The sequence below is a fragment of the Tachyglossus aculeatus genome, chromosome 20 (genome assembly GCF_015852505.1).
Source record: "Tachyglossus aculeatus isolate mTacAcu1 chromosome 20, mTacAcu1.pri, whole genome shotgun sequence".
Lineage (NCBI taxonomy): Eukaryota > Metazoa > Chordata > Mammalia > Monotremata > Tachyglossidae > Tachyglossus > Tachyglossus aculeatus.
Window position 1 is genome coordinate 27,173,386 of NC_052085.1, and position 12,297 is coordinate 27,185,682.

At 46.5% G+C, this 12,297-nt stretch overlaps 1 protein-coding gene across 6 annotated transcripts in view; it reads right to left on the bottom strand.

Annotated features, from left to right (window-relative positions):
* The window catches only part of FAT3 (FAT atypical cadherin 3), a 396,494-nt gene that overhangs the window by 41,200 nt on the left and 342,997 nt on the right, over window positions 1-12,297 (bottom strand). For all 6 annotated transcript variants that reach the window (XM_038761742.1, XM_038761740.1, XM_038761741.1 and 3 more), the window contains 4 exons: window positions 8,275-8,664; window positions 4,957-5,171; window positions 2,799-2,936; window positions 1,626-1,769 (listed from right to left, as the gene is read on the bottom strand). In XM_038761742.1, coding sequence (XP_038617670.1) covers window positions 1,626-1,769; window positions 2,799-2,936; window positions 4,957-5,171; window positions 8,275-8,664 — 887 coding nt within the window. The remainder of the gene's footprint in view (window positions 1-1,625; window positions 1,770-2,798; window positions 2,937-4,956; window positions 5,172-8,274; window positions 8,665-12,297) is intronic.

A 12,297-nucleotide genomic window follows, 5' to 3' on the forward strand; every position in this document is an offset into this window, starting at 1 on the left:
CTAAAAGGGCTATGTGGGTCACAACACACTGCTGCAGAATTGGGGATTAATGCGTGCTGAGTGAACTTGGGCAAATCTCTGTGCCTCAGTTTCCTCATCTACAAAATTGAGATACCATACCTATTCTTCCTCTTAGACTGTGAGCCCCATGTGGGACATGGGCTGCAACTGATCTGATTATCTCATCTCTCTCCCAGTGCTTAGCACAGTGTTTGGCAAATAGTAAGCGGTTAATAACCACAATTATGATTATCATTATTAATAATAATACCCAGTCTTATTCAAGGAGCATGGAGGAGAATATGGGAAGGGAAGAGAGGAACTTGTAGCCGGGGGGAAAGGGAGGGACCTCCGATTTTTCCTTCCTCCAATCCCCTCTCCTTTAAGATCTTCTGGTCAGCAAGCACTCGGTACAACATCCTTCTGGACTCAGTCAAAATCTCTTCTGGGCTCGGGGGAAAATTGATTGCTTGTTTACCCTTACCCAGACTGGGAGACGTACTGGTAAATTTAATGGGTTTATTTAGCGGTTTTCCTCTAAAGAATAATAATAATAACTGGTATATTCCATAAGTTCTCATGATGGAATAATAATACTAATTGTGGTACTTGTCAAGTGCTCGTTATGTGTTCAGCACTATACTAAATGCTGGAATAGATACAAGATAATCAGGCAGTCCCTGTGCCACGTAGGGCTCACAGTCTAAGTAGGAGGCAGCACGGGTACTGAATCCCCATTTTACAGCTGTGGAAAATAGTCACAGATGTGGAAAACGGGCACAGAAAAGTGAAGTGACTTTTCCAAGGTCACACAGCCAGCAAGCAGTGGAGCTAGGATTAAAACCCAGGCCCTCTGACACCCAGGTCTGAACTTTTTTTCCTGTAGGCCATACCGCTTGTTCAGGAAAGGACAAGCTATATCTTAAGTCCAACACATGCCAGACCCACCACTAAGACAGTGAGGACCCTCAGTTTTTTAATTTCAAACTCCTTGTCAGGCCAAAGACGTGTCAAGTGGATCACCATGGTCCATTAGCAGTCTATCTTGTTTCTGAAAGTAGGCAGGGAAAGGGTGACTGGGGGAAGAGAGACCTTTAGGCTGGGGTTAATTTAGACCTCTGGGTGCTGCCCAGGACCAAAGTGGCCCTCTCAGAAGGGACCCGTCTGCCACTGGCTCTCCTCAGAGAGGAATTGGGCGATGCAGGAAGGAGCGGGTTGGCCTGCCCTCTGCCCGGCTCCACCCCCAAGGAAATGGCATATAGCCAGTAGCCAGATTTCAAAGGGCGGATGTGCTTAAAATCAGCAGTGGTTCTTATTTTATTTGTGGCCAGCCCATGTGACTAGTGACCACGTCTCCCTGCATCCTGCCAACCTCCAGACGAGTGAAATCTCCTAGCAGTCGAGACTCAGACAACCCTTCACCCTAAGCGACCCTCACTTTTGGATCCTCATCTCAGGTCCCAGGCTCAGCGAGGGAGGAGGAAGAGGAGGATTGAGCTCTGTTTGGCCTGGCCTGATGGAGAGGCCAGACGATGATAAACTGAAAACTGTAGAAACCATCAGGAGTTCAGACTTTGCACCTTCACGGTCAAACGATACTTCCGCTCGCAGCAGGATCGGCTTACCTGAATGACGGCGGAATAGTTGGAGGGTGTAAAAACAGGGCTGTTGTCATTCACGTCGGAAATGTCGATGTTGACCGTGACGGTTGAGGACAAGGCAGGGATGCCACTGTCCTCTGCCTGAATGAGCAGAGAATATCCAGACACCTGGAAAAGAGTGAAGAGATTCAAGCGACATCTTAAGGGTTCTAAACATCCACCTCTCTCCATTGCCCCTCTGGAACTGTTGGCTGTATCGGGGGAAAAGCCAAGAGATCCATTACTGTTTGCTGCTAAAGCATTTCCTGTTTCAAAACACACTGAGTTTGGGCCCCTTTGGTGGGACCATGTGCATAGTACATGGTAGTACTGGATCTCTGCTGACTGACAATAATTTTCTCTAACGAACATAAGGTTTTCCATGGGGAGGATACTTATAATCATTAGGGAAAATTAATAAATCCACTAATATTTCTCAATCCTCACTGAGGGACAAATTCAGCTCCTCGAGCCCACAGGATTATGCCTATTTACTATACTCTTCCACGCTCTCAGTACAGTGCTCTGCACAAAGTCAACGCTCAAGGAAAATTATTGATTGACTGATTGATAGATGGGCTTTTCTGGCTCCTCCTCTCTCTGCCAGAAGCTTGGTCATCTCCTCAATTCAAGGAATTTCAAATCACAGAGTCACAGCAGGGACGAGAGCCTGTAGAAATGACCGAGGCTATTGGTTCCACCCTGGTGTGCAATGTGACCTCCTGGAGTGTCCCCAGCAATCCCGGGCAGTGTCAGGTTTCTGATGAGGCTTCACTCCTGGGTGGACAAGAACTCTGTCCTTCCAAGAAGCAACTGAGAGCCCCCGTCTTTCCCCTCCTTAAATGATTTCCTATGGACTCAGACAGGAGTGGGAAGGTGCTCATGCAGCAGTCTGCGTGCCTCGAAAGTTCTTCTAAAAGTCTAACCGCAGTCCTTCCTGTTGCAATGGAAACCCGTTTCTTTGTGTCTCTTAAACAGTGACAAATTGCCCTTGGGCCCCAGCGTATAAATCGGGCAGGAACCTGTCCTCAGTGGCCACGTTTCGAAGCTCCGTGACTCTGGTTCCTTCAGCCGTCTCGTACACGGACGACTTTTCATTTCAAAGTCTCGAGGCAATGTCCGTGGGCCAGGGCAGGAAAACTGCCTGGGAAACCTTACCCGTTCTCGATCCAGTTTCTTTTTGACCTGAACGAGCCCCATGGCAGGCTCCACGGCAAATTCATCGTCCCGGTCCCCACTGACGATGGAGAAATGAATCTGTCCGTTGGGAGGGCTATCCACATCTTCCGCTATCAGCTGCATGAGAAAACAAGAGGAGGGTAATATAGGAGCCATAAGCCCCTCCAAATCAGTCCTCTACACTGGAATCTCGTTGTGGGCAGGGAACGTAACTGCCACCTCTGTTGTACTTAACCTCCCATGTACTAAGTTCTGTACAAAGTACCGTTCTTTTCTTTCAGAAATGGTGTGGCCTAGTGGATAGAGCATGAAGCAGCGTGGCTCAGTGGAAAGAGCACGGGCTTTGGAGTCAGAGGTCATGGGTTCAAATCCCAGCTCCACCATCTGTCAGCTGTGTGACTGGGCAAGTCACTTCACTTCTCTGTGCCTCAGTTCCCTCATCTGGAAAATGGGGATGAAGACTGTGAGCCCCATGTGGGACAACCTGATCATCTTATAACCTCCCCAGCGCTTACAACAGTGCTTTGCACATAGTAAGCGCTTAGTAAATGCCATCATTATTATTATTATGAACCTGGGAGTCAGAAGGCTCCGGGTTCTAGTTGCAGCTCTGCCACTTGTCTGCTGTGTGACCTTGGCCAGGTCACTTAACGTCTCTGTGTCTCAGTTACCTCATCTTTCAAATGGGGATTAAAACTGTGAGTCCCACGTAGGACAGGGATGTCCAACCCGATTTTTTTGTATCCACCCTAGTGCTTGGGACAGTGCCTGGTATATTATTAGCACTTAACAAATACTATAAAAAAGCACTCAATATATACCATTTACTGATGGATTAGGGGATAAAAATTCACTTCCATCAACTGTGCTCCCAGCCTATACACACCTGGCCCCTATGCTCGTTGGAGGCTTGGAATATCACTGCTTATTGTACAATTTACTCTCCCAAATGCATAGTACAGTGCTCCGCACATAGTAAGTGCTCAAGAAGTAAGATTGAATGACTGACTGAACCGCTCAGACTGGGCTCTCAAGGAGACCAGGGACCTTTTCCAAACCGCCTACTTGAATCAAATCAGTGCTTATGTAGCCCTAAGCTCTTGTCTTGTTTTATGCCATCGAGTCATTTCCAACCCACAGCAACACCACGGACACATCTCTCCCAGAAAGCCCTGCTCTCCATCTGTGATCATTCTGGTAGTGGATCCATAGCGTTTTCTTGGTAAAAATCCAGAAGCGGTCTACCATTGCCTCCTTCCAGGCAGTAAACTCAAGTTACCACCCTCGACTCTCTCCCACCCCGCCGCTGCCCAGCATGGGTGAGTTTTGACTTGTAGCAGATTGCCTTCCCCTCGCTAGCCACTGGCCAAGCTAGGAATGGAATGGGTGGGCCTCTGCTCAACTCTCCCTCTCATAGCCGAGACTGGTAGAGTACTGGAAACCCTCCAGGTGTATCTCGTTCTTGCCTGTCATTCATTCATTCATTCAATTGTATTTATTGAGCGCTTACTGTGTGCAGAGCACTGTACTAAACACTTGGGAAGTACAAGTTGGCAACATATAGAGACGGTCCCTACCCAACAACGGGTTCACAGTCTGTCCTGCCGTCGACCCCCAGCCTACATCCTCCCCCTGGCCTGGAATGCCCTCCCTCCGCACATCTGCCAAGCTAGCTCTCTTCCTCCCTTCAAAGCCCTACTGAGAGCTCACCTCCTCCAAGAAGCCTCCCCAGACTGAGCCCCCTTTTTTCTTTCCTCCTCGCCATCCCCCCACCCTACCTCCTTCCCCTCCCCACAGCACCTGTATAGATGTTTGTACAGATTAATCACTCTATTTTACTTGTACATATTTATTATTCTATTTATTTTGTTAATGTGCATATAGTTTTATTTCTATTTGTTCTGACGACTTGACACCTGTCCACATGTTTTGTTGTCTGTCTCCCCCTTCTAGACTGTGAGCCCACTGCTGTGTAGGGACCGTCTCTATATGTTTCCGACTTGTACTTCCCAAGCGCTTAGTACAGTGCTCTGCACACAGTAAGCGCTCAATAAATACGAATGACCCTGAGAGGGGCCGAAGGTCTCAGACGTATTTAATTGCTCACCACCACAACACCCCAACCACGCATACTCACCAACACAACCGAATCGCCGACAGACGCGTCCTCACTGATGACGGCACTGTAGACCTCCTGGTTGAACTGGGGTGCGTTGTCGTTCACGTCCGTGAGGTTGACGTTAACCGTGGCCACGGCACTGAGAGCGGGGGTGCCACCGTCGGCTGCTTCCACCACCAGATAAAAATCTTTGCAGAGTTCATAGTCCAGCGCTTCCATGACTGATATCTCTCCTTTGGAGACAGAGAGGGGATAGGGGAGGTGGGGAGGGGGTCCAAAATTTAATCCAAAATGCCTGCCAAACCAATCATCCTGGTGACATTTGACAACTCAGTGACGAGTGCTCTCTAGACTGTAAGCTAGAGAAGCAGCATGGCTCGGTGGAAAGAGCCCGGGCTTTGGAGTCAGAGGTCATGGGTTCAAATCCCAGACCTGCCACATCTGCTGTGTGACCTTGGGCAAGTCGCTTAACTTCTCTGAGCCTCAGTTACCTCACCTGTAAACTGGAGATTAAGACTGTGAGCCCCACGTGGGACAACCTGATCACCTTGTATCCCCCAGCACTTAGAACAGTGCTTTGCACATAGTAAGTACTTAACAAATGCTATCATTATTATTATTAAGCTCCTTGTCAGGGAATCTGTCTACCAACTCTGTTACAACAACAGTCATATTTATTGAGCGCTTACTGTTTGCAGAGCACTGTACTAAGCGTTTCTCCCATGTGCTGCACATAATCAGCACTCAATGAATACAAGGGACTGACTGATTAATACTTAACGCTGTTGGTCAACACATCCACACCAGTTGAGCTTAACAAGGAATTGCGGCTTCTTTCGTGTTCACTGTAAGAATGGGAGTTCTCAGAGGTTCTGTTACGAGTTGGTGCTGGGGAGAAAAAGCTAAGGATGTTAGAAAGCACGATCACAAACCGTATGATGATTCACCAGAGGAGAAGCCATCACATGGATTTTCCAAATGTCCTTTGGTGATGCTTTCGGACACAGAATATTGGGAGGGATGGACCTAACACCTAATCCACTATGGTGCTGCTTATGGATTTACGTTCCCCCTGGAAAAATGCCTTTCCGCCCATGGCTCCCAAATCCCATAAACTGTGTCATTGATCTGAAATAATATGGTGCTACTCATTGTTTTGTTTCCTCTGGACAGTCAGCTTGGCTTTGACACAGGGAGCATAGAACAGCTCCAGGACTTCTTTCCAAGAATCCTCCATACCCATTCATTCAATCATATTTATTGAGCACTTACTGTGTGCAGAGCACTGTACTATCCTCAGGTCTCAAAGCACCCAACCCAGACGGATTCCACCGCACTCTCTGTGGTTCTCAGAAATCTAGTTCCCAACTCCTGCATATCCAGAAAATAGAAGTCTTCAAAGATATTTAATTTTTCCCTAATAGGAAACTAATAGGAGACTAAACTAATAAAACCACTAGGACCAGGCAGGGAATTTCCTTTCATCTTTTGGAGTTGTAGCCTGTGCATCATTCCCAGGAGTTAATGATAAATGCAGCAGGCCTGAGTCTAATCTCATTCCGTAGGAGGGCAGAAGAGGCAGGAGCTGAAACGGTTCCATGGAAATGAATAATTCAGGATTTTGCTCTGTGATTAAGTTTCTTTAACAATTACCACATTTATTGCTTTATTTAGCCTCCTAGTCTCATCCTCAAACGCCAAATTGAATACTATTTAACTGTTTTCCCATGCTGTTCACATGCAACGGCCACTAACTAAGAGATTGCAGACCCAATATATGCTTAATTGAAGGGAAAAAAAAAACCCTCCACCCTATTAATAAATAATAAAAAGTGGTATTCAAATGAGCATGGAGCTTCTCATGCAGAGTATTACAAATTTGGATTTTTGCAAATGAATCTCTTGACGAATAATTCTTTTTTTATGGTGAATGGACCTTGTCTTACATTACAGTTTCAGATTCCACACTTCAGCTCAGCAATGAATGGGGTTTAAACTGGCTGTGAAAATAAACATCCCCTCACAGGACAGAGCGTGATAAGAAATCCGATGGGAGCAGGGAGGTGCTAATGAAAAACAGACAGGGCTTAAATAAAAGGCATGGTTTTATTTTCTGGCTTGGCTTTGTAGAACTCTATCCTGCCGGGGAATCCTGAGTATATCTGCTATAGCATGACCTGTAACTCTGTTTATCCTGGCAACGTGTGGAGTTCAGAGACTCCTGGTTGAGGACCAGGAGAAGGAGTTGGGATGGTGAATGCAACGCAAAATTTCCAGGCCCGAAAGAGCTTCTGGGAGGGACTAATGCTTTTGGAAAACTACTTACCTGTTTGGACTAGCCATCTGCCTAAAGGCCACAGGCTGGAGGAAGCAGAACATCAGGTGACTTGACCCCTGCTCTGCATGGATTGGCATCCCTGTCTGTGTCTGTCCCACTCTTGCCATTTCCCACCGGCTAAGAAGATTCTCCCAGCATTCATTCAGTCAATCGTATTTACTGAGCGCTTACTGTGTGCAGAGCACTGGACTAAGCGTTTGGGGAGTACAAGTTGGCACTTTCTGTCCTTGGTCTCTTTGTGCTTCTCTGTAATTTGCAAGGAGCCTGGAGATGGCCCAACTTTTCCCGGGTAAGGAGGATTGTCTATGTACAAAATGGTAAGAAAATGTTCAAGAGAACTTTCAAACTGGTGAAGGTCCCAGAGCCCCTGGGGGAATGGGAAGCCCTGAGAGTTTGGATCTGGAGAGAACAAAGAGATCATAAATGCATGTGCAGAACTGAGGATTGGCAGGGGAGCATTCATTCATTCATTCAATCGTATTTATTGAGCGCTTACTGTGTGCAGAGCACTGGACTAAGCGCTTAAGCGTGGCCTAGTGAATAGACCACAGGCCTGGGAGTCAGAAAGACCTGGGTTCTAATTGTGGCTTCTCCACTTGTCTGCTGTGTGACCTTGGGCATGTCATTTCACTCCTTTTAGACTGTGAGCCCACTGTTGGGTAGGGACTGTCTCTATATGTTGCCAATTTGTACTTCCCAAGCGCTTAGTACAGTGCTCTGCACATAGTAAGCGCTCAATAAATACGATTGATGATGATTTCACTTCTCTGGGCCTCAATTCCGTCATCTGTGAAATGGGGGTTGAGACTGAGCCCTCTGTGGGACAGGGACTCTATCCATCCTGATTATTTTGTATCTCCCCCAGCGCTTAGTACAATGCCTGGCACATAGTAAGTGCCTAACAATTACTATGACTATTATTTCTCTTGTTATTGACGGCGGAGGGCAGAACTGGGGCAAGGCAGAACTCAGAACAACTGGTGTGACACTGTACCAACCTGTCCTAGAATTGATCCTGAATTTCCCTCGTTCATTCCCAGACCTGATGAGATACGTAATCTCGGCATTCGTGCCGATATCTTGGCTTGTGGCAAACACCGCTAGGACCTGTGTTCCCGGTGACGTGTCCTCTGGCACAGTGACGAGATAATCCCTTCTTTCAAACACAGGGGGGTTGTCGTTAATGTCCAGGACTGTAATGGTCACCGTGGCAAAGGAAGACAGTGTCAGGGTGGTGCCCTGGTCCGACGCCTTCACGCTTATGTTATAGGAAGACTGGACTTCTCTGTCGAGTGGCTGTTCCAAAATTATTATTCCTGATGAGCGGTCTATGGAGAAGTACCCATTGGCTGAGTCGGCTAGAGAATACACAACTTTTCTGTTCACACCTACGAGAAAAAGGAAATGAAACATGTTAAAAATCATGCCAGTATAAATGATGACGCACTTGGTTGTCCAGTGATCTTTTGAATGATAACATATGCACTGTGAATGCCACATGCTATTCACAGATATTTGAAGTTTCCCATTGGGTTAAATTCTTATGCACTGCGAATGCCAGGTGCTATTTGAAGGTAGATTATTAAAGGGAAAATTGGGGATGGTACAGCTATAACTGTTAAATTGATTGTCCTCTCAGTGCCTCAGAACAAGGCAATGCAACCAGTTGTTGCATAGGTGATGAGGACGTTAGATTTGCACACAAAAGCTGTCGGCTATAATGAGGCCTGAAGGGATAGTACTTTATGGTTGTCTGCTCTTCCTTCCCTGGGACAGACTGCTCTTTGAAATCTAATTAAAATGAAATGCTGAAACATCACCCCACCCCCTTGCTGATGGCTGAGTCTGAATCACTTTGCTACTCAGGGCTCTGTTTGGATTCACTAAGTAGGGACGCTGCACCAACTCTCCTGATATATCGGTCAGTCGGCTCGCCCTGTTTACAAGTCCGACATTAATCAGACAAGCAAAACCGACTGTTCCTCTTCAGGGTACAGTTTGTTCATTTAAAATTGGTGACAAGGGTTTTTCTGCTTTGCCACCACAGAACAGCATGGGGGCTAGGGGAAAACTGATCCAAAAATCCCTCTTCCACAACATTACCTTTATTTTTGTTCCTAATAAAAAGGTGGGCATGTGGTCTGACCTCCCACCCCTCCCACCCCATCCAAAGCCACCTAAAAGCAGGTCTAGATGATAGGAAACCACCCAATGGCACAGCTCAGAACCAGCCAGCCTCGACTAGAGAGGTTTGCCTGGTGTGTTTTTTAAACTTCCTTTTCTGAGGTGCTGAGGATTCATTTCAAATATCTGAGGACTGCTTTTGGTACAGTTAAAGCACTCGCCTGCTCAGTCTAATGTCAGCGTCCTAATGACATAAGTCAAATTTCAATCCCAAACCTACGATCTGTATCCTTGGATCCGTAAGGGTGTCATAAGCCGATGGGAGGACTACGTGACCACAGTGGAAACTTTCTATGGAGAAGCGCGTGCAATGCCAGGCTTTAGACACCCCTTTCTCTGTCATGTCCTGCACTGAAACGATGTAACAAGCAGCCCGCTGTCTGCTAATTAGCCTAATGCTTCCCCTGAATGTCACGATTTGTTATATGAAGGTATAACATTAATCCATCACTTTGTGTCTGTATTTTTAAGCATCTAATTCTCTTCTGCAATTTTCACTTAATTTAATGAGGACGATGTCACTTGGCTTATTTTTTTTTTTAAGTGCTGGAAAGCACAGTTTCTGAGAGAAGTGGGATTTCCAGTGCAAGTGAAATTTCTTCATGTTAACTGACACAAATGGAGGTGGCAGGTCCTTAGGGGATTTAAATCATCTAAAAAGAGAATAATTACACTCCCCCTTTGCTCAGAGAGAGGAGTTTTGGGCTCTCTGAGGAGGAGACTGGAGGAGAGCCCAACTGTATAAGGAAGGATAACCTGGTAGTGAGAAGTAGGAAGGAAGGAGACACAAAGGGAGGTTGAGGATTCTTTCTTTAAGGGTCTTTCAAATCAGGGGTGGTTTATGTCCCTGGAGCAGTTTAGGGGGGAGACTGCAAGGGGACAGAGGAAGGGACTGGATGGTCAGCCGGTTTTATCTGAGAAAGGGGAGCTCTCTTGTAACATGCTGCTTATGTGAACTAAGCTCAAGTGACAACCATTACCTGCTAAATTCTGGATGGGGCTTTGGAAGTTTGGTCAAAATGAGGAGGCGTCCTCAAAGGAAAAATTCATATTTTACTGAGGACGATGGATCATTGACTCCCAAATGGAGATGTCAGTGAAACACTGCAACGAGGCTCCTTGCCTCCTAAGCCTACTCTACACTTCAATAGCAAGAAAAACTGCAAGGAACACGACTCTTTCGAATATCTTCAGGAATTCATTCATTCTTTCAATCATATTATTGAGCGCTTACTGTGTGCACAGCACTGTACTAAGCACTTGGGAAGTACAAGTCGGCAACATATAGAGACAGTCCCCACCCAACAGTGGGCTCACAGTCTAGAAGACAGGAATCCAGCCCATCGGCTGTGGCCCCAGAAGTAAGTTTTCTGAAGGAAAAACAATGGAAATGACTGTGAATTTAGCCCGTTTACAATGGGTTTACTTTTTCCTCCTATTTTCTAAATCAAGCTAGAAAGCCACTTGTTCCTCAAGAGGGATGGGCATGATATGCATTTGACTCACTTGTTTTCTTAATTATCTGCTGAACTTGGGCTCTAGACTGATGGACTGTGTTGGAATCAATGAATGCAACTTTCACTTTTGCCAATTTAATGGTCCCAGAAGGGTTGTCATTTACAGGTACTTTTCTCTAAGGCTCCTTTTCCAAAGGTAGTGGATTTGAGCTGTCACTGTAGGGACCTTCTAAATGTTTTAGGAGTTGCCAAAGTGAGCAAAGGATCAAAAGAAGAAGCTTGGTCTAGCAGATAGAGCACGGGTCCGGGAGTCGGAAGGACGTGGGTTCTAATCTTGGCTCCGTTGCTTGTCTGCTGTGTGACCTTGGGTGAGTCACTTCACTTCTCTGGGCCTCAGTTACCTCATCTGTAAAATGGGGATTAAGATTGTGAGCCCCTTTTGGGACAGGAACTGTGTCCAACCTGATTAATTTGTACCTACCCCAGTGTTTAGAACCGTGCTTGGCACATGGTAAGCACTTAAGTACCGTACAAAAAGTTTCTGGATGATGTATTTACTTAGTGAAGCAAGGGGATGGAGGATTGGAGCAGTCAGCCCACACCACCAGCCCTTCTGGGTGAGTAGAGCTCAGTACAGTGACAAGCATTTAGTACAGTGACCTGCACGGAATAAGCGCTCGATAAATACGCTTGGTTGATTGGCAAAGCTGATTGGCATGGGGTCAACTGACCAAGGAGCCAAAGGTTTGGGAGGTTCATTCCCAGAGGAGGCAGAGGGGGAAGAGATTTAAGAGTGGGAAGATTACATCAGTGAGTATTTGGGCTCTTCGAACCATTCCAAGAGAAACAGCGTGGCTCAGTGGAAAGAGCCCTGGCTTTGGAGTCAGAGGTCATGGGTTCAAATCCCAGCTCCACCAACTGTCAGCTGGGTGACTTTGGGCAAGTCACTTCACTTTTCGGGCCTCAGTTTCCTCGTCTGGAAAATGGGGATTAAGACTGTGAGCCCCCCATGGGACAACCTGATCAACTTGTAACCTCCCCAGCTCTTAGAACAGTGCTTTGCACATAGTAAGCCCTTAATAAATGCCATTATTATTATTATCTCTGCATGGGGTGATCAGTCACAAGCCCCAAGACCTCCAGGGGTGGTCCTGGGTGCTGGTGGAATACCATCCCCATTATTTCCCTGCACTGACAATGTTGTGACACGGAAGTCAGGTCAAATGCAGCCTTGACCCCACCTCCAGCAGCAGGTCCTGCCTCAGGTCTGAAATCCCACATTGTCTTTTTTGAGATTTCCAGTGCTCAAAGTACATTTCCCTTCTCTGCTTTAATCTGTGGGCAACAAGTGATTAACTTCAGGAGCAAAAATCTTTGATA